The 21,808-nt window shown below is 31.9% G+C and overlaps 1 protein-coding gene across 1 annotated transcript; it reads left to right on the forward strand.

Annotated features, from left to right (window-relative positions):
* The first annotated feature begins 660 nt into the window (after window positions 1-660).
* Window positions 661-20,048, forward strand: LOC146526446 (uncharacterized). Its single transcript, XM_085207117.1, has 7 exons — window positions 661-859; window positions 2,256-2,394; window positions 7,831-7,980; window positions 10,125-10,268; window positions 14,615-14,719; window positions 15,746-15,859; window positions 16,834-20,048. The coding sequence occupies exons 1-7, from the start codon at window positions 686-688 to the stop codon at window positions 17,313-17,315; spliced, it is 1,308 nt and encodes a 435-aa protein (XP_085063243.1). The 5' UTR covers window positions 661-685; the 3' UTR covers window positions 17,316-20,048.
* The last annotated feature ends 1,760 nt before the right edge of the window (window positions 20,049-21,808 follow it).

Raw genomic sequence — 21,808 nt, forward strand, 5'->3', positions numbered from 1 at the left:
TTAAAAATGTTAAAAATATTACTTTCTTATATCTTTCAAATATGACGTTAATTTGGTGCAAAAGAACGTGTTTGTATTTCTGAAATTTTGCAAGAGACGCAATCAAAGTGGGTAAATAACATTCACATACGAGTATTTAACTTCTTTGAAAACTGAAATATATAAGTACAAATTATGTTAGTATACATGAACTAAACAAGCTGTTTTGTATTTATTTGATAATTTTGATGTTCAACGAAATACTTAACAGGTATACAATTTAGTCTATTATATGGGGTAGTTATAATTAATATTCATATTTGTATATTAAAACTTATATCTAGAAATTATTATTTTATAGCTTCACGCAGTAGCCCGTATTAAATAGTTTATTTAGAGGGAACCTAATGTTAAAATATTCCGTTCTCCACAACCATCACGCTTACAGTTATTGGTCAATACATAATAAGTTATTAGTATATCAGTATATATTATTTTAGGTTTACGCTGTATTCCGAACATATATATATATATAGGGAACCTAATGTTAAATCACTTCTTTCTCAATAAGTCCGTGTTGAGTGGCGGAACTCTACGCCGTGCTTTGCCTCGTTGCCTCGTTGTCTTAATACAATATTTTTTATAATAAAAAAAAGAGTTTATATTTTTTTTTTCTCTAGCTCTCCTTGCTGGGACGTTAAGAACAATGCAGCGCGCAGCCTGCGATGATCAAATGGTCTCGTTATCATGTCCATCCAGTACGATAATAAGCGTTCAGTTCGCGCAGTACGGGAAGGCTATACCTGGTGGCCACTCTTGTGTTGCTGATCCACATTTGAGTATTGAAACCGAGGACTGCTTGTGGCCGAATCCTATGCAGGTACTTTTTTAACTTATGCTTAATTTACTATGGATGGGTAGACCGAGAGAGTTGTGTCAAGACACTCCGTTCTACATTTTTCGTTCGTATTTTAAAATTGGAAATAGTAATTCATTCCCTGGAATAGGAATCGAACTCAAAACAATCAAGTTGAATTTCAGTCTGTCCCAATGAGCTACGATGGCTAATATTTTTCTGTTGAATTAATAAAAGAATTAAGTCGAGTCAGTCAAACGTAGGTTTCATTTTTAATATTATCATATCCTTTTAAAAGGATTCTATTCTGGCGCAATTTGGAAGTCACTCATTAGAATATTTTTATAATAACATTATTTTCATTATTTTTTCACTCGGCAGAATGTTTTTAATAGATATATATTTTCAACATCCAGTTTGGTTAGAAAAAATATAAGATTAATTATAGTCGTATATTAAAGCTAAATTGTGCAAAAAGTTTGGAATAAGCAGAGACTATGTAAACTCAGATTACCTTAAGAAATAAAATAAAATAAAATATCAGAACACTTCTTTTCTCGTAAAATCTGTAAGTCAATGTCATGATTAATAATTGTTAATAGTGGCTGTTGTTAAAAGTCCTCTTGGCTTAGTTAAATTTTCTTAATATTTTTAAAAAGCTTTACCTACCTGCCGCTTTGCTTGTTTCAAATGACTAAGAGTTGTGTATGACACATGCCATATTGTAAGTCTATGAGGTAACTGACCGCAAGTACAATGGGTTACGTCGAATATGTTAAAGCGATGTCAGGTACCAATGCACCTAGTACATATAGCCTTCTTCGATTAATAGAGTATTCAACACAAAGAAGTGGCCAGTAATGCCGCAGTGACACAAGCGTGTGACTATTTGCGAAAGGTTGTGGCTTCGATTCCCAGTCCCAGGTAATGAAATATTTAATATGTAAAGCGCAGCGTTGAGTTCTGCTACTCAACACACAATGCTTCCAGAATTCGAAGCGAAAAGGGAAACGGAAGTGTCTAAATGTCGCAAAGGTTTCTTGAAAAAATCGAACGTGAGAACGGTAGCTAGATGCTATTATAATATTAGTTAAAATAAGTGAACGTTTTTAATTATCATAATAAGTAATGTTAAAGTTGTTTATAAAAAGAGCCTAAAATTTTTACTTTAATATTTACTACGTAATTCCTTCCAATATGAATAGATTTTGATTTCCATCCTTTAAAATTTCACCTCAAGAACAAAATTATTTCACAAAATCAGTTTTTTAATTAAGAATTCGTTAGCTAAAAATTTAAAAAAATCTATCTTCACGAAACGGATCAAAAAATATAACGAGTTTAAAAATTGCAACGTAAAATTTTAGCACTAACCCATTTTTGGAACGTAAATTTAACATGAAAATTCTTTTCTATACAGTATTCTCTTTTGCAAACTGTGGTGGAAGCGTGTCAGAAGAAGCCCAAATGCAAGTTCAGTACTAAGCTGAAGCCGGGGCAGAAAGACCCATGCCCTCGATCCAGGAAGTTCGTTGAAGTGGCTTACAAATGTCGACCTCGTAAGTATATTAGACTTCATTTTTAGAAGATTTAACTTTTTATGACTTTTTTAAAGCTTCACACTGTATTCTACATACAGCAGGGTAGGCACAGGGAACCTAGAGTTAAGTCACTCCATTCTCCACTTTCCGTCGAATTCTGGTTGTTCCTTAGCCTTCTTACAAAGCGAAATACGATGCGAATATAATAAAAGTAATTCATTGTTATGAGTGAGAATAGAACCTACAGTCATCCCACTCAAAGACAGACGATAAGCCTCTGAGCCATAACCTACGAGTATATTATGATTTATTACTCCACGATAAAATGTCCAAAGTTAAAATAAAAGATTTTTTTACATAAAGACCTATTATTTGTATAACAAAAACCTTCACAACGATAATTCTTAACGTATAATGTTTTAGTTTTTCCATACAATTTTTGTACAAAAGAAATATATCACTTTTTCAACGTAATGTGCCTTTGTTAGAAAACGTCGTCAAATAGCCCCAAATTAATCTTAAACCAAATTTCATAGTAATGTTAGATGATACAAATATTATTTATTTTTTTAGATTTATACATAGAGTAGAGTATAAAAACTACAATAAGTAAGAAAAATAAGCAAACAACCATAGGAAATTGGTATATTCGCGTGTCTCTAAGCTTTATAATTTCATATTATAATGAAGAAATTGTTGTTTTTCTAATATTCTTTCTCTATTAATATATTGGCAATAACGTGTTTGATCTATTTCATACGATACGTAATATTTTGGATTAAGTGGGGGACGGAGTGTCTTATCAATAGATTCCCCTATGCTTACCCTAAAATATGTGGGAAGATAAAAATGATTTTTTATTTTCTCTTACTTGCATTTTGTAAGATTTATCATTTTTATTTCCACGCTCTGGTAAAAGGAAAAGTGGAAAGTGGGTAACGGAAATGTTTTAATGGGAACTTAGTGTCTTGAGTCCTGGGTTCCTAGGTTGCCTCTGCTATCCCTTCCATACGCGAGATACAGCGTGAAACAAATATTAATATATTATAATTATTGCTCTACTCTTGCAACACAAAGCGTGGCCCTGGGTTCCGCCAATAATCACGCAGTCTCGAATTCGGGCTAAAAGTGGAAAACAGTGTCTCAACACTAGATTTCCCCTGCCTATAATTCTATGCAAAATAAAGGGTAAAAATGAAAAAAAAAAACCACCCAAATTATTAATAAAAAAAAACACAAAAACTGCCCTAAAAATATGCAAGACCGGCCATCCCAGCTTCATTTGATTTATGGCCTGTTTATTTATTCATGAAGTTTGCACTCTTTAGGTGTGAAGTTTTGTCATAAAAATCCGATTATAGGAACTTTTGAGCAACTTTTGAGCAACTTTGAGAAATTAACGGTAGCTGCATAGTAAATTGAAGTTTGCACCTGAATATTATAAGCTCATTGTATAATGATAAAATACGAGTGTACTGTTCCTCTTTGTCGCTTTTCAACTAGTTTTGCATTTCTTTGGTCGATTTTTCACTGTCAGTGTTCTTTGCCTTTTACAGGTAATTTTTTTAGTGTCTGTTTTGTTTTTACAAATCTTTAGTGCAACGATTTAACGTCTTTAAAAAGACTTCGTGTATAAAAAAATACGTTTTGTTAAGTAAACAAAGGAAACTTACATTTTTTTTTTGTTTTATGTACTCATTATGTTTCACTAACTAATGTATTATCTTCATTTTTTAATTTATATTTTCTGAGTTTACAGAGAGGATCCAGTTGTAACTCACTGCTCTCTCCTTATTATTTGTAGATATTCCGCACATTGTCGAGAACTTAACGCTGCTTTATTAAACAAAACAAAGTAAGTTATAATATAAATAAGCACTACTACAACTTCCTTCAGTGTAGTTCAGACTTAGAGAGTCCCTAGTGTCAAGACACTCTGCTCTCCATTTTCCGCCGAATCCTGCAGGCAATGCGTGTCGAGTGTCGGAACTCAACGCCGTGTTACACGCTTGTGTCATGACTTGCCTCGAATAGCTATTAGGTATTATAGATAAAAATCTTCTAAATAAAAGTGATTTTGTCCATTATTAAATTACTTAAAAAAACATTTTAGCCATATTTCACGCTAACGTCGTAAAAGACTTATTGAAAGAAACAATATCCGTTCGAAACTGCTTTGTAATTCTCCTCAAAAGTGAAGGGAGAGTGGTATATTAATTATAGCTAGTGGTTTTACGAGGGCTACTGTGATATTATTTATGTTCATTTATTATTTTAATATTTAGGTACTACGAAGAAGCTAGTCTCTAGTCAGAAGTTTTCTTCCTCCTGGCATTAATTCCGGCGTATGTTGGCAGGGTCTGCCTTCCCGCTTAACCTACTCCACTTTGCATGATCTGTGACATCCTGTGTGGTTAGACCATTGGCTCTCATGTCAGCGCTTCCTTGGGCGTCCAGGCTAAGGAAGTGGTGGTCTAAGGTCTCTAGTCAGAAGTGTCGTAATAAAATTATAACTGGATTTTTTAAATGTTTTTATTAGGCTTTGCTTTGCTTTTCTATGAGCAGATTTTTTTTAATGTTGATTGTTCTGGATTGGACATCAAAAAAATTAAGTTTTGTAAAAAAATTTAACGTTTTAGTAGCATTTAGGTTCAGTTCAGTAGCATTCAGTTTAAATTTTGAGTCGTCACTTCGAAATATTTTCAGTTTTCACGTCCTTAGCTTAAAACGTAGGCTTTTTTTTAGATCGAGATCCTTGAGAAAGCTCAAGGATCTCGATCTAAAATTCAAAAAAAGTCCAAAAACTTAAGAATCGAAAACCTTAATAACAAAATCTTCAATTTCCAAAATCACCATCTTGAAATAGAGAGGGTTCAACACTCGTTCCGAGCCAGTGCAGTGTTTTGAAGTGATTTATGTTGGTTATTAAATTTCTACTGGCGGTCGTCGTGGGTGCGGAGAGAGGTGCGGCCAGGTGGGGTCGGTGGCTATAAGCTAGTGTGGTATTATGCTATGTTTTCTTACATATTTTTGGTATTGTAAATGTTTTTCTGGTTTTTATATTTAACTAGTGGACCCGGACGCGGCTACGCCTGCTTGAACTATAAGAATATTTAATTAATATTATATAATATATTTATTTTTATAAGGATGAATATCAAAATATAAGTTCATTTTGGGTGACGTTTTCTTAAAACAACCAAGAAACTTTGCAAACCGGTGCTTAGCAACGACGGTTGTTATTAACATGGCAGAATAAATTGCATGTCAAATTAGAAAGTATTTTAATTTATTAGTACATATGTGTAATGTAATGTTATATAGCCTATAGCACTTCTGAAGAATGCAGCTTTCATACAAAACAAAAACAAAGTAAATCGGACCAGTAGATCCAGAGATCTTAGCGTTCAAACAAACAAACAAACAAACAAACAAACTCTTCCGCTTTATTATATTAGTATAGATAGTAAAATTAACACTTTACAATACTTCCCAATAGTTGGTATATTAATTTTATAATATAAGTAATATTCAAATCATTTATAATAAAAGTATTTATAAAAAAATAATATTGAAAGTGAATGGAATAATATATAAATATTTAAAATATATATATACCTACAACAAACGAGATTTTTTTGGTCGCTTTTCTTATATTCTCGCTCTGGTAGTAGACATATCGGGGCGTTGAATTACACCACTCTACACACAATGTCTTAAAAATTAGGCGGAATGCATTAAAACTAGATATCCATTGCCTACTTTTTTTATTTAAAAAGAAAACTACTTTCATCACCGTCACTTTATAAAATATTAAATTAATGTTTTCAAAGTAAAAAATATTGAAACTAAATAAGATTTCAATTACAAAGGAGACTATCTAATATAATTGATAAACAGATACTTGCCTTTTAATGTATTGGCGGTGTAAGATTCCTAATGGCACGAAAGGGTTGCCCGCGTTTACTCAGTAATTAATATACCTAATTTATTACAATAGAGTCCAAATTCGAATCGTCGCTATGAAAGTTGAAATATTACGTTGTTTAGATCGCGTCAGTGGAAGTTATTACATCGAAATTATAATAGATCTAATTAATTTACTGGAATTGATAGGGTTGGGTTACGTTGGGTATTGTGTTGACTGTTTAAATATAGATAGTGGGTTCAATTTTTGTTTGTAAAATAAAAATGGCTTCATTCTGTATCTTGTTTATAGTAGGGTGTGCAGAGTGTACTTAATGTTAAAACACTTCCCTTCTAATGTTTCGTGTTGTTTTAAAGACATTTCTTTCATCTCTTTGTGTCATTAATAGTTTTATTTTCTCGCTTTTGTAAAAGTTAAAGCGTGGATTTGAAGAAAATTGGGAAATGGAAGTATCTTAATAAGGTCTGAGTGTCTCAACACTCAACAAGGTTCCCAAGTTTTATCTGCATACCGTTGTATGTGCGGAATACAGCGTGAAGCTTTAAAATATATTGACATCATCATCATCATCATCATCATCATCATCAACAGCCATCTTTTGTCCTTTGTTGGACATAGGCCTTCCCCAATTCTCGCCACCACACTCGATCCTCAGCTTTTCGGACCCATCCGCTTCCCGCCAACCTCTTATATTGACATAACTATCAAAAATAATAAATAGGTAGGCAGAGGGATTATAGTGTTAGGACACTTCGTTCCCCACTTTCCACCGAATTCTGGAGGCATTGCGTGTTGAGTGGGGGAAGTCAACGCCGCTCTTTATTTCAACAATAGAGCGAAGAAATAAATGAATGAAAACTGAATAAATGTAAATAAATATTTAATTTCGTCGAGTGGGGATCGAACCTACAACCGTCGCGTTACCTTCGTGCCGCTGCGGCCCCAAAAATAATAGGTTACATTAATGAATATTTGTTATAATCAAGAACCTTGGGCGGAATATTTATATAGAAACGGTAGATAAAATTTTCCATAAACAAAGCGAAAGCTAATCAGCTCTCATAAGTGTTCTTTTATGTTTTCTTCTATATTAAATTGTATAATAATATATTGCCTCTTGAAAAAGACTTAGATGATAAATCGTCCTTTTTATGCGAACAAAATATCAGTAATTTGATCATTTTTAGGAAAAATAAAGTTAATTCAGAAATTGTATGAAATTTAATTAAAACAAAATTGATACGTATTCCTATTTTGGTAATGAATCTTTCATTTAATTTTTCCTATTTTTATTCATTTCTCAAATTAATACTTAATTGGTTATTTTGTCAAATTTTAAGAACTTTGACAATATTATTTTTTATTTTTGTATATTAATAGTAATAAATTTACAGTAATGTTTACAAATGTTAACATTACTTAATATTTTTTTCTTCATACACTAGACATAATATGCTAAACTTCAACAAATTAAAATATTTTCCATTCTATACAAATAACTAGAATTCCACCATTTCTCCATACAGAAGAATTCCGAGGTCGCACCGGATGTGAGGACGACGTTGTCAGGCTGAGCTGCAATCCACATTCACGTCTCGCCATATACGACGCCCAGTACGGACGGACGGCGCTCGAGGCCAACATATGCTCGCAGCCACCAGGGGCCCCGGATGAAAGTGAGTTATGTTCCACATAAATCTAATTATTTAGTTCTGATGTGAATGAAGCTGCCTGTTATAACTGATAGGTGGCGTGCTATCTGGATGTTATGGAATTTGTGTTTAATATGGATAGTTTTAAGTTTTTTATTTCATATTTTCGTAGTTGCATCGATTGAAAACGATGGTTGTGAGTTCAATTCTTACTCGGTGGAAAGAACTATCTTCATTTCGTAATTCTGGTTAAAAGATAAACATAGGCGTTGAATTTCAAAAGTTCGGCGAAACGCGAGATACGGAGTGTTGTAGCACTAAGTTCTTTCTGTTTCTTTGATGTATGAGGGTTCAATAATATTTATGCATAAATTTAATTGTAAGTATTTTTTATTAAAATTTTTTTTTTTATAAGGTACCTATATTGTAAATATTGCTACAGAAGTGCCAGCAAAAAGCGTGATATTATGACAATGGTGGACGACAGGCGCTAGCCGCAATGGCGTAGAACCATATCATGTTGCTTAAAGTTTGCTATATTAAATATTATATTTAGCTTGGTTATTTCAGTTCGTAATTACAGTTTGTAGTGAGCATTTATATTTTTAAATAATAAATTAATTTAATTTTTAAATGAAAATACTTCTTTTCTCTTAGTGAAAATTGAATCCACAACCGCCATGTTTACAGGAAGAGGCTGTTCCATTATGACACAATGAATCAGTTCATAGAAATTTTTAAATTTATCAATGTTCTATTTTATGCTATATTTTTTAATATGAAGTTGACATTATTTCTAACGATATGATGAGAGAGTTAAGTCAAATAACCAAAACCCTCCTTGTCAATACTTATTACTTTGTCAAGGCCATTGAGGCACAGCGACTATATAAAAACGATGGTTGTGAGTTCAATTCCTTCTCAAGTGAATAATTTATACACTACATATACTATATAATTGAGTGGAAATAACTCACAACAAGCATGTTTAGCTTAATAAAATATTTCTAGGTCTACAAGTTTCTACTCAAAAGTCTCCAGAGTATGAGAAACAACAAAAGGCCTTTAGTACGGTCACAAATATAATTAACACGTGCCATAGTTCTTAGTCAACGACGTTGTTTTACTTTGCATTTCCTCATTTTAAATTCTCTTTGGCCTGGAGCTGAGTTAAAAAATTGTTGTAGACTGCTGAGTTTCTCTTCTTGAACTTTGTTAATGATTTACGGTTGAAAATAGTGCCGGTACCTAATTAAATACGCTTTATTTTTAGTGATTTCAGTTAACTAACTCATTGATTGTATAAATAGTTGAAAAAGTCACCTACATAAGACACTTCGTTACCCATTTCCCATTTAGTTTTATAGGCATTGCGCGTTTTCCATCGACACTAGAGTGAAGAAATGTAAATATAAACTTAAACACATATTATTTTCTCGCGTGGGCATCGAACCCACGACCAATCGCTTTACAGTCACACACTGGCCACGACTGGCCTCAGTGATAGTTATAAATATCCTAGTTGCAAGTAGGTATACTCGTACTATTTATTTTCTATCATTCTTGAAACTATTTTAGTAGTGGTAATATATCGTTCATTTTTGTACCTGTTGTGCTGATGGAACCTAGTTATAAGTCGCGTTTTCCCCTTCTCGTCCATTTGGCTAATGAAATGCAGTAAAAACTTTCTTTTTGTTCGTATTATGCGGGAAAAATTACATTTTAATAAATTGTGTATATTTATAGGGTTCCATACATCAAGCCCATACCTATATAGAATCAGATTTTTCTACCTTTTCAAAGCTTCGGTGGGCGATTCCAATGGCACTTAATTGATTTAAAAAGCTTAAAAAAACCTTTGATTTTAACGCGATAACTCTTAAATTCGATCTCTACTCGGTAAAATTATTTTTCGTCCGTTTCCGCTTTTAATATTTTCCGTATCATTCTGACGAATTGTTGAGGCGTTATCACAAAGAGGAAATGAAAATATAATTTTTTCGCTCACCTGACTGGGAATCGAAACCACGACCTTTCCAGTCTCACGCTTATGCCCCTGCGCCATTACGACCTCAAGTTTATTATTATTAAATTGTCATAATCATTTTCTCCAAGAACTAAATCTTGGCTATCTTTTATATCTTTTCTAATTACCTTATCTTTTTCAGCATGTTTTGCTCCATATGCAGTTGAAAAGGTAATCAAAATTTGTCACGGAAGACGGTCGTGTCAAATTTTAGCAAGGAACGACACGTTCGGGTCTAACTGTAGACCTCCATCGAGGAATACTCTCAAAGTCGTTTATGCGTGTGGTATGTATAATGCTTATAATATTATTTTAAATATTAGTTCTCTTAATGCAAATCTTTGATACTTTTATTAGCTTAATGCCTCTAAAATGCGGAAAGTGGGGAGCGGAGTGTCTTAACACTAGGTTCCCTCTCCTAATCTGCTGCGTGCGGGATACAGCGTGAAGTTGTTTTTTTTTAATATCTTTTGTTGTTCTCATTCTCAATGAGACAAAGTGCAAAGTGAGGCAATGAGGCAGTGAGGTAACGCCTTCAGAATTTGGTGGAAAGGGTAGTTTGGTGAAGTGTAACACACTTCGCTCTCCCACTGGGTTCCCAGGTTCCCTCTTTCTACGCTGCTAGCAAGATATAGCTTCACAAGCTTAAAAAATCCATATAAAATATTATTATTGTCAGATATAGGTACTTAAGAAATTACAAACTAAATGAAATAAGCTATCTTTGTAATATTACAAGACTATCGTAGAAGTAGTAAAAATTATATCATTTTTATAGTACAAAAAATAATCAAAGGCTAACTTGTTTGTATATTTTAAAGCTTTGTCTAGATACTTCTGAGATTTCCAGTCATAATTGGAATATCTATGTCTTTTTTCTTATTTTATTATCATCGACTTCAGAAAATTGCTAAATAAATTTTATATTTTATTGTTTAAGGAAAAAGACTTTTGATGTATTTTTTTAAATGAAATTGGGTATGTAATTATTTTTTAGCAAATCGTCGTCATGACGTAGAACCATAGTGTACTCTGGCAACTGTAAACGCGATGGTTGTGGGTTCGATTCCAATTTAGGGGAATGAAAAATGTCATAATATATTTCTTCACTCTAATAATAATATGGCAATGCGTGGCGTTCAGTTCCACAACTCATAAAGAAATGCCTCGAGAATTCGACGGCAAGTGTGGAATAGAAATGTCTTAATGTGAACGGAGTATCTTAACACTATCGTTCCCAAATTCCCTCTACGTTCTCTACTATGTGCACTTATTTAATCCTTTTTATAAATCCGGAAATATATAATGCCATTATTTAATATAAAAAGATACAAGTTATAAAGTAACATCCTATATCTTATAAAACAAAGTCGCTTTTCGTGTCTGTCTGTTGTTTCTAACTCTTCTTCTTCTAAACCACCCAACGGATTTTTATGCGGTTTTCACCATTAGGTCGAGTATTTTTCGTAGAAGGTTTATATATAGTTTATTATTTGTACATTCTTATGTAAATTAACATAAATACGATAAATGTGTATAAAGTCCTACCCGTTGAGACACTTTCGCGCATGCGCTGCTCTAATGGTAAGTACTACATGAAAAAAATGTACTGGAGTATTGTTCCTCTTAATAAGATCTACAAAAAAGTCCGCGAGAGCATATTTTTATCTTTTAAGGATAACGTGTAGTGATCATATTTCTGTCTAAAAATAGTAATTTCAATATTTTTTTTATTGTGAGGGATATTTTTCCATAATGGTATTAATCCTTATCCTTTAAAATACTTTATTAATTTTCAACGTTAAACGAAGATAAAATTTGCTTTTGACACTATTTCGAAATTGCGAATAGTTTTAGAGAAAAACGCATTTAATTGTTGACACATCACGCCGTTGACTCATCAGCTGTGCCGATTTAAGTTTTACTTATCCCTTACTCTCAGCATATAAATAAGTATATTAGTTACGTTGGCTATTTAATGTAGATCAAAACTGTCTTTTACTGTTTTTTCATTTTAATAAGTACTTTAGAAGTTGTTACAATATCAAAACATCCTTGCTGTGAAACGCGCCCCGTGACGTTTTGCTTATACAAGCGCGTCATGAGCAGTCATCGGTGGTTCCGTGGTAGAATGCTCGCCTGCCACGCGGGCGGCCTCCTCCTAATTTTCCTCACAGGCAGCCACGTAGTGCTTGCTTTTCATCAGGTACAGAATATCCTCTTCAGCATTAACCACAAGCAAAAAAAAACCCGCCTGCCTTTATAGCAATGAAGATTTAGATGCGTTTGCACGTATTGGATAATTGGAGTTGAATGTATTATTTCAGCGCGATATATTTTTTGTAGTAGTTATTAGTAGGTAATTATAATTTCTTCCGTTTAAAATAGTCATTTAAATATATTTTAATAAGTACTTGAAAAGATTAGTAGCACAGATTTAAAATTACGATACCTACTTAAAAATCCTTGCCGAGTAAAACAATTGGAAAATCCTTATTGGAACTACGAAAATGCAGGTTGCATTAGAGTTTAATTAATTTTCACATTATCTTAAGTGCTTTGCAAACATACATTATATGAATAATCCAGTAGTAAAAGCGGGCGAAGCCGCAAGGGGGTCGCTAGTATAATATAAATAACAAAAATGTCATCCTACTAAAAACATTATACAAAAGAAAATCTTATCCACCTACAAAAAGACTCTTTGTTCGCTGAAATCTTTTATAGTGAATCGGAGTAAAAGTTTTCTTATCTTTCATTTAAAACCTGAGCAAAAGATTAAAGATCTTTGAGATCAAAAGGTTCTAGTATTAATTTGTTTTATCATTTACTTTTTATATTATTTATTTTTATTACTATGTCTTTACAATTTGTGCAGTAGGAACAGCTAATGATATTCCATCGTGTTAAACTTAAATATATGGCATGTGTAACTCAAATCTACTATTTGCATAATTGAATTGAAAAATATAGAAGAGATGAAAAAGTGAGTGGTAAGAGAGGTAGTCGCCCTACCTACTTCGGTGTACCTTCGAAAATACAGTATCAAAGATACTGGAGGAAGGTCACGTAAAAAGCTCGAGGACCCCCCGGAGGGGGGAAGTTAAGTTAGAAGAGATTCTATCGTTACTTTAATAAATACGGGTTTATCTTCCACACTGGCATTCATTTGACATTTGCTTCGACATTTGGTCCAGGAAGAGAATAAAGGAGACTTTCATAATTTTATGGAGAAATTAAATATTACTTAAAAAAATCTTTTATAAATTCTCAGGGATCGTAAAAAATATTTTGTAGGTCCCCATTCCCAGGCTTAATTTTTCAGCAGCTTCTCCTATATGCAGGAATTTGACCCAAATCTCTATATTGAATGCCATAATTCTCGGGAAAAATGCTGATATTAACCCGCAAAGCTATGTACACGTGTTCCGTATGAAATTGTACATTTTAATCTCGTTAATATTTTTTACTACGTCAAATAGGAAGGCTTAACTGGAAAATCCAACGTGTTTTGGGTTGCTCTATTTTTTGCCTAAAGCTTTGGTAAATCTTGTGAAATTTAAATTGAAATATAGTTTGTTTATACAGAAATAAAAATGCCAATTTAAGCTAAATATTTTGATTTTACGTGATGCATATTTTGTGTAAAGGAATACAAGGGGCCAGTGGTGGTGCAGAGGCACAAGCGTGACTATAAACGTGATAGATTGTGGGTTTGATTCCCACTTGAGGAAATTAAATATTCAATATCTTCCGTCAGAATTCGATGGAAAATGAGGAACAAAAGTGTCTTAATGGGAACAGAGAGGGGGGGAGATATAGAGTAAAGCTAAAAAAAAGAATAAGAATCTGTTATCTAGGAACAATACTATTAAAAGTAACATTTATCGAAACTATAACATTTTATAACCAACATTATATATTATAAATTATTTAATAGAAAATTTGGTATTCAGGAATATTGTTTCAGTTTCAGATATTAGTTTTATCTAATGCCCATTTAGCATTAGCATTAATAATAATGCGACCGAGCGATTGTTCTCTATTACCATATTACTAAACTACCACCTACCGATCATAGGAGGTAATAATAATAATAATAATAATTTGATAATCACTGAATTGAATTGAATAAAAAATGGGATTATGAAGCTATAATATATTACTTTTGATTATAAATACATATATATGACACATATATATAGCACAAGGTTGTGACTGTACCGCGACGGTTGTGGGTTCGATCCTCACTCGAGGAAGTGAAATATTTATTTACGTTTATATTTCCATATCTTCTTCCACTTTCTGTCTTCTGCCACTCAACACGCAATGCCTCCGGAATTCGGCAGAAAGTGGGGAAAGGAGTGTCTTAACACTAGGTTCCCTCTGCCTACCCTGCTGTGAAACTGATTTTTTTTATTGTATATCATCGTTCATTTTGTATATTATGATAATGAACATACAAAATTTGTATTTAATACCTGGTAATATAGAAAAAAATCCAATATTTCACTTATTCTTGGAAAATAATTTTAAATTATTTTCAAAGAGATAAAAATAATTTTAATCTTAATTGTGTACGTAATTTTAATATTCTTAAAATTCATTTTTATTATTTTATTGTGGTCCCAGTTCCTCTTGGAGTACTGAAAGAACAGTACGAGAGAGCTATTGAAGGAGATGAAGATGATAGAAATTTAGAAGACAATAGCGAAGCTGCTCGTTTTGAGGAGTCAGGTATTTTAATTGTTAATCCTTTGACTCTTTGTGGTACTGTTAAGGCGTATTACTATTATATAGATATAACGATAGTTAGAATTACATTATTTACATTTATTTGAGATCATCCTAGCTGCCTGATACCTGTGGGTTCGATTCTCACTCGTGGCAGCGATTATATTTTTTTTTTCTGCTAAGACTGCATATATTGAGTTTGGTCATTCAACGCATGTGCCGAAATTCAGGCGGAAAGTATAATTTGGAGTGTCTTGACAGTAAGTCCTAGAGGACTTTACTAATAAAACTGATAAAGAACTACATATAAATATTGACGTTTATATTTCCATTTCTTCTCTCTGGTGTCGAGGTAAAACGTGACGTTGAGTTACGCCACTCCAGAATTCGGCAGAAAGTGGGGAACGTAGTGTCTTAACACTAGGTTCCCTATGCATACCCTGTTGAGTGCAGGATACAGCGTGAACCTGATTTTTAATTTAATTTTCATATAAAATGAAACGATGCGTTTTCTAACAATTGAAATATTTCGAAATTATTTTATGTTTATATAATCCATTTCATACAATTTCATCCCTTTGTGTTTGTATTGATTTCAAGCCTTTGTGTGAAATTTGAAAGTTTCTGAATATATCACACGTATATTGTTACCCAATAATTAATTATGTCCGAAAATAATCAAGCCTAGTAATATTGGCATCATTGGAGCAAAATTAATTTCTAATAATATCGATAGTTTTGTTGATTATATTTTTAGATTAGTTCCATGTTATAAATATGCTTTTTTTGTAATGGATAATTTATTAACTATATCACTGATTTGAGTGTACACTATCACATTTTAATTTGAAAAATAAATCTAGTCGTTATATAAGCATTTCGTAAAAAGAGAAAGGAAACAAAATGAAAATTAAATCGCTTAGTTCAGAAATATACTCAAAAATTTAATTTTGTATAGATTTTACTATAATTGATATAACCAGGCATTAAAATTCCAGTAAATGATGACCACAATGTCTATTGTTTTAGATATCGGAGAGAACTGGAAAGAGCCAAACGTTATTTCCAACGTAAACGTCCAGCGGCCGCTAAGCGACGACGAAGAAACATCGATTGAGATTTCAACCAAATTAAAGGATGAAGGTGATATGTTTGCTTTATTTTATTTATATTTTACAGTATAATAAAATAGTTATTCGGAAAATATGTTTTTATGTAAATAATTATAAAATGAAGAATACTTGTTGCTTGTAGTTCAAAAACTTGTATTTAATTTCATTTATATAAATATTTATTTTTAAAGTTTATACCTACATACATTGCAAATTCTATTCCAATAAGAAATGAAATTAAAATGAAATAAGAAAAAATTGTTAACACTAATCTTAGTAACAACTAAATTTTTAATTTCTTTGCGCTGATATCGAGGCAAAACACGGCGTTGAATTCCGCCAAACAACACCCAATTGCCTAAAATTGGGCGGAGTATGAGAAACGGAATGTTTCAACACTACGAATAACACTAATATACATACAAGCATACACATGTCTCTCCTATATGATTATATACCAACATACAAGCCTACTAAAGCCTACTAGTTTAGAATTAACCGGCCGTTGGTTTCATGTATTCATGTCATTTAATGATCCGCCTACACATTCTATCACGATTTTGGTGAACCGCACATCATTTGAAAATCTAGTTGCAGTAATTATATATGAAAATTTGATTGAAGTGTAATTTATGAAATTATTTTAATGTTGTAATTGGTTATGCATATTAATTTCTCTATTATGATTAATTTGATAAATTTTAAATATTTTTTTTTAACATTACCCAGTCTCTCGCGCACACCCAGGTAACCTAGTGTTAAGACACTCTGTTCCCCATTTTCCGCCAAATTCTGGATGGATTGTGTGTTAAGTTGCGGAACATAACACCGCTTAACGAAGCAAACCTCGAAATCAGAGCGAAGAAATGAAAATATTAAATATTTAATTTCCTCGACTGGGAATCGAATTCACAACCTGTCGCGTTTAAAAGATCACATCTGTGCGCCTACACCACGACTGACCTCAATTTATTATGATAATTAAATTATATATTATTGTTTCAGAAACTCAACCAGTCAAAGAATCAAAATATTCATCCAATACAAAGTTTCTAATTTACGTCAGCATTGGAGTACTAGTGTTTATTTTAATAGCTTCATTAATATTTGCTGTACGTTGCTACAAAAAGAGAAAAAGGGACCGAGAATCTAAGAATGGTGATATGTTTACTACAGAAGCACCTAACGTTTTTAACGACTTGGCATCCGATATAGACAATGATGTGGACGTTAGCCATATTTCTGGAACATTCTTTGATCCTGTTCATCCAGATATGATCATATATAGGGATGGTCAAACTAAAACAGCCCTAAGGGCAATGAAGCCTTTATCAACAGTATATCCTTGCGCAGGAACCAGTATGTACGGTGTTTACTATCAACAGTCTCGCAACACGAGGTTTATGACCAAAGAATCTGATCCAGAAGTCATGATGAGCCCCAAAAGCTTGCATGGATACACCAATTCACAGTTTTATTATGGGTGACAACAGGATGAAGGAGGTGATAATACTTCCAGATATTACTGTTTTTAGTATAACGATTAATGTAAAAATTAAAAGTTAATAACTTTTAGTAAAACTCAATGGTGATTAACGATTTTGTCATTAAAATTTGTAACTTTTTCTATTTCAAAGTTATGTTTAAAATTATGTTGATTATATTTTTATTGCCTTTAAATGGGAACCCGTGAGTTAAGAAAAGAAATAAGCCATAGAAGTAATTTAAGCGTTGAAAATGGCCTTCCTACTTTACCGGTTATAGAAACTAAACCTACATTCGTAATATTCTAAAGTAACTTTAGATAAGTAATTTGACTAAATATGTTGGAACACGTTTAATCATTTATATTAGTCAAGAAGTTTTTGCATATAAAATATTTACTTTATCGCACTGAAGCTGAAATATAGTCTCGAGGGAAAGTTACGATGTCGTTAAAAATATATTTTCTTGCTTTAAATTAATCAACTACTAGTAACAATTATTAGTATTTTTACTTACTTAGCTCTGTAACATTACGTTATCACAGCTTCTTAATTGAAACTTGCTTCATTAAATTTAAGATATTTTAGGCTCAAGCTGCAATTCCGGGTTTAAAATGGACGAACCACTTGTAAGTTAAAACCGATTACAATTATGTTCATCTTGACATATTCTATTTGGAATATATCTTTTAATATTTTATCTGTATTTATATATTTATAATGTATATACGTTTTTGGAGTTCCATATTTAGAAAGTAAAAACCGAACTCTTATAAGATCACTTGTCTATCAAAAATATTTTTCTTAAGATCTCGGGAAGGAGTACAACTGAAATAATTATCAAATATAGTTCTATAGATCTTGGTGCATTGGGAAAATTAAGCTTCTAGGTCTACCTAGTAGTGCCTAAGCGCAATGTGCTGCGTAATCAAACCCAGGGTACTTTCCGTTGATCTAGAGAGTACCTGGAAAAAATAGAAATTTATAAGAAGAAGAAGAAAAAGAAACCATTTCTAAATTAGTTTTGTTATTGTGTACTTATTTCATACGAAATCAATGCTATCTTAAGTTTGTTAACTTCTATTAGTTTTACAAATTCTACTATAAACATTATAACTGCCAATTAACCTGCAATAATGATATGTACTGAACTGGACAAGCCCGACTCGCGCTTCACCGGTTATTATGTAAAAAGAGACATAAATAAGAGTAAAGAGGTTGACAAGCTAAGAGAGATGTCATAATACGTAAGTTATATCTGCATAAAATATTACTACGTGTGTTTTTATATCTTTACCACATCATAGTAAGTGTTACAAAAGATATCTTAAGATATTTGAATCTGTTTCTAAATAGATAATATGAATATATTATAATAAACGAAATATTCATATATAGATAACGGTAATATGATTAAGTAATATGGAATTGTCGGTACCACTTTAAATGAAACCACAGTTTTAACTACTCTATAAAAGCCTAATATAATTCAGAAAAAAAATAATTCTCAACAATAAAAAAGTTATTTTTTCAAACAAAATAAATAATAAAATTATCGTTTTTAAATAAAACACCATTTGTAAAGTATAACATAAGTACGCACACACTTACCTGTCAAAGCGGCAACGTCGTACAAGTATGTGTGCGTCACACGAAATACAGATGGATAAAAATCGTGAAATAAAAAAAAATCCTACGTCCAAACTGTTAAGGTACCTTGATTAATTTCTTCAGTTTTGGGTTTGAAAAATTTTACCCTATATGCAGTTTCAGTAAAAGGAGCGCTGCCTCTTCCACCCTATATAACCAAAAGACAAAATATATATATTTTGTGTCCATGGTAGAGCAGTTAATGAAGATATCATTGTAAATGGGGATTGTGGGTACGATTTCACTGAGTAGAACGATTATATTCATAATAGATATAGGTCCCAGTGCCTGTAAAAGAAGAGGATGCAATGATGAGAAACAGTTAAGAACAGAATGATTCATTTAAAAATAGTTTATAAGAATTACATATTTTTAGTATATATATGTACATAAAAAATGTGTAGTTTATAGTATAAACTTTATACAAATATGGAGTTATTTAAGTTGTCGTTCTCTTATCTAATTTTCAAAAAAAATATTTTACTGTGATTGAATAAATATTTTAATATATAAATTTTACTTAAAGACTTATTGACATTTATGAGTTTTAGATACATAAGCATTATAGAAATTGGAGACGTTCTCATAATATTTTATGAAAATATGTGTATAATTTTGTATTGACAGACTTTTGGAATTTGTAGATAAGTATTTTTCTTTAAAATTCTTTGTTTATTAACATGAATTCAAACAAGATTTTTCGATATATAACTATATGTACATAATTTTTAAGTGTTCCTTAAATTATACTAGTCAATAGGCTTTGAAACTGATAAAAATCGATTTCTTGGTGATTTTATAGTTGTCCTAATATTATTAACTAAAAAAAACATTATTTCATTACAATTTTTTTAACAGGCTCTTTTTTAAATCTAAGTGCGTCTCCATTTAATAAATATACAATTTCTTCTATCTAAGCATTACATTCTATTTTAAACTGTTTTAGCCTTAAGATTGTACAAAAAATATGAAAAAAAAATGCATCCAGCACACGCTTACTCAGTCCATTTGCTAGTCAATGTTTAATATAAACAATAATAAGTATTATTATATTTTATATTATTTTGAAATAAAATCTTTTATAAATTGCGTTTCATTTGTACAACCTCCTTAGTTAGGACCCTGGAACCTGGAATCTAATGTTTAGATGCTTCGTTCTCAATAACAAACTTCTCTTCCCCACTTTCCACCGAATTCTGAAAGCATTGCGTGTTGAGGGGCGGACTCAACGGCCCCCTTTACCTCGTTACCATAGCAATAGGATTAAAATATTAAATATTATTATAATTTATAACGAACGATAATCGAACCCGCAACCAAGGTGGTTAATATCAAACCATGAATTCATTGTATATTATAAATTAAACAATTGTTTACAATGAATAATGTCAAAACACCCACCCTATTTTCCATTACGGGGGTAGAAAATAATGATTGGTTTAATAATATTGAGCGTGACTTCCTTGCCAAATTACTGGTAATGGTTGCGTGAATGGAAAGGCTGTTTTAGTACCAGTCAATTTTATTGTTGTATTACAGAGGTGCCCAGGGGAGATATGCTAATGTATAAAGGTATAGTAGTAATTTAATATTGTTATAATATACCTATAATATAATAGAATATATAATTTTATTTTCATTAAAAAAGTATAAAAATGGTAATATTTTTTAAGTGAAAAATCGTAACTTTCTAGATCTATTAACTTTTTTTCACATACATTTTAGATAAATTTGTTATATTCTAATTTATTATGCCGTATATGGTAGTAAAATATAAGAAAAATCGACTCGTCAAATCGTCTTTTATTTCATATGCACAGTAAAGCTACCTAGCGCTGTATATGCACATTTAGGAGGGCTTGGATTGAGTTTACCGTAATCGGCACTTGCAGTCGAGATTTATTTTTTATTTTCCTTAAAAAAAAATTTTTATGGAAAAAAGACAAGGCAAACGAGTGTTCGGGTCACGTGATGGTGATCACCGCCACCCACGACCCCGTGTAGCATTAGGGGAGCTACAGGTGCGTTGCCGGCCTTTGAGGTGGAAATAAATATTCATTCATTTTCCGTGGTCAAGTTCAGAGTAAAAGATTGTTTTCAGCAATCAGTTGTTCTCCAATATTGAATGTAGGCAATGGTGGGAAGATGTCACAAATGACGTAGACCTTGAAATTTTCAAACAAATTATATTTTATAAATATGAACTAAGTATAAAAATAAATCGACCAAATAAGAACCATTATTATTCCAACCAAAACACTTCACGATCAACCAATAAACAACGATAAAAACACCATATTTTGAATGCTGGGAACTCAACGAGACATAAATGTAAATTTCCCTTGTATTAGAGGAATATCCTTATCTGTGCTAGGTTCGTTATTTATTCACCGGCGTAGTAATAATTTAGAGACAAAGAGGTTCAAAAGGAAGACTGTAGACAACTGCGTTACCAAACAATCGATTCAAAATTCAGTCCATTTGGACTTCTTCCATGTCGTTAGGAGAAGTAATTTATTGTTATAGCCCCATTTGTGAGGCTTTTTTCAGTTTACATCCCACAAGTCTGCTTTTCCTAATGTGAAACTATTAGCTCCAAATGGGCTATGGTGATTGGTAGGCGTTTAAATAATTGATAAGGATCGTGCTTGGTGCTGCAATGGGTGGACTGAAAAATTGAAATACTGAATATCGAAGGAAGTTAAATAAACAATTACCATATAAGTATATGTTTTTTTAAGTTTCTTTGTTTTAATAAAGATATGGACTAAATACCATATGAAAGAGTAAATTAGCTAGCAACAAAACATATATATTTCATTATACATGTTGTACAAATATAAAGC

This window comes from Heliconius melpomene, unplaced genomic scaffold (genome assembly GCF_056956725.1).
Source record: "Heliconius melpomene rosina isolate 202511_hmr_F unplaced genomic scaffold, ASM5695672v1 ptg000034l, whole genome shotgun sequence".
NCBI classification, from domain to species: Eukaryota; Metazoa; Arthropoda; class Insecta; order Lepidoptera; family Nymphalidae; genus Heliconius; species Heliconius melpomene.

Excerpts from the sequence above, each read along its gene's own strand:
- LOC146526446 (XM_085207117.1), top strand. The coding sequence starts at position 686 with ATGCAGCGCGCAGCCTGCGATGATCAAATGGTCTCGTTATCATGTCCA. Across the intron at positions 14,720-15,745 it reads TGCTCGTTTTGAGGAGTCAG|ATATCGGAGAGAACTGGAAA; the intron begins GTATTTTAATTG and ends CTATTGTTTTAG. Across the intron at positions 15,860-16,833 it reads AACCAAATTAAAGGATGAAG|AAACTCAACCAGTCAAAGAA; the intron begins GTGATATGTTTG and ends TTATTGTTTCAG.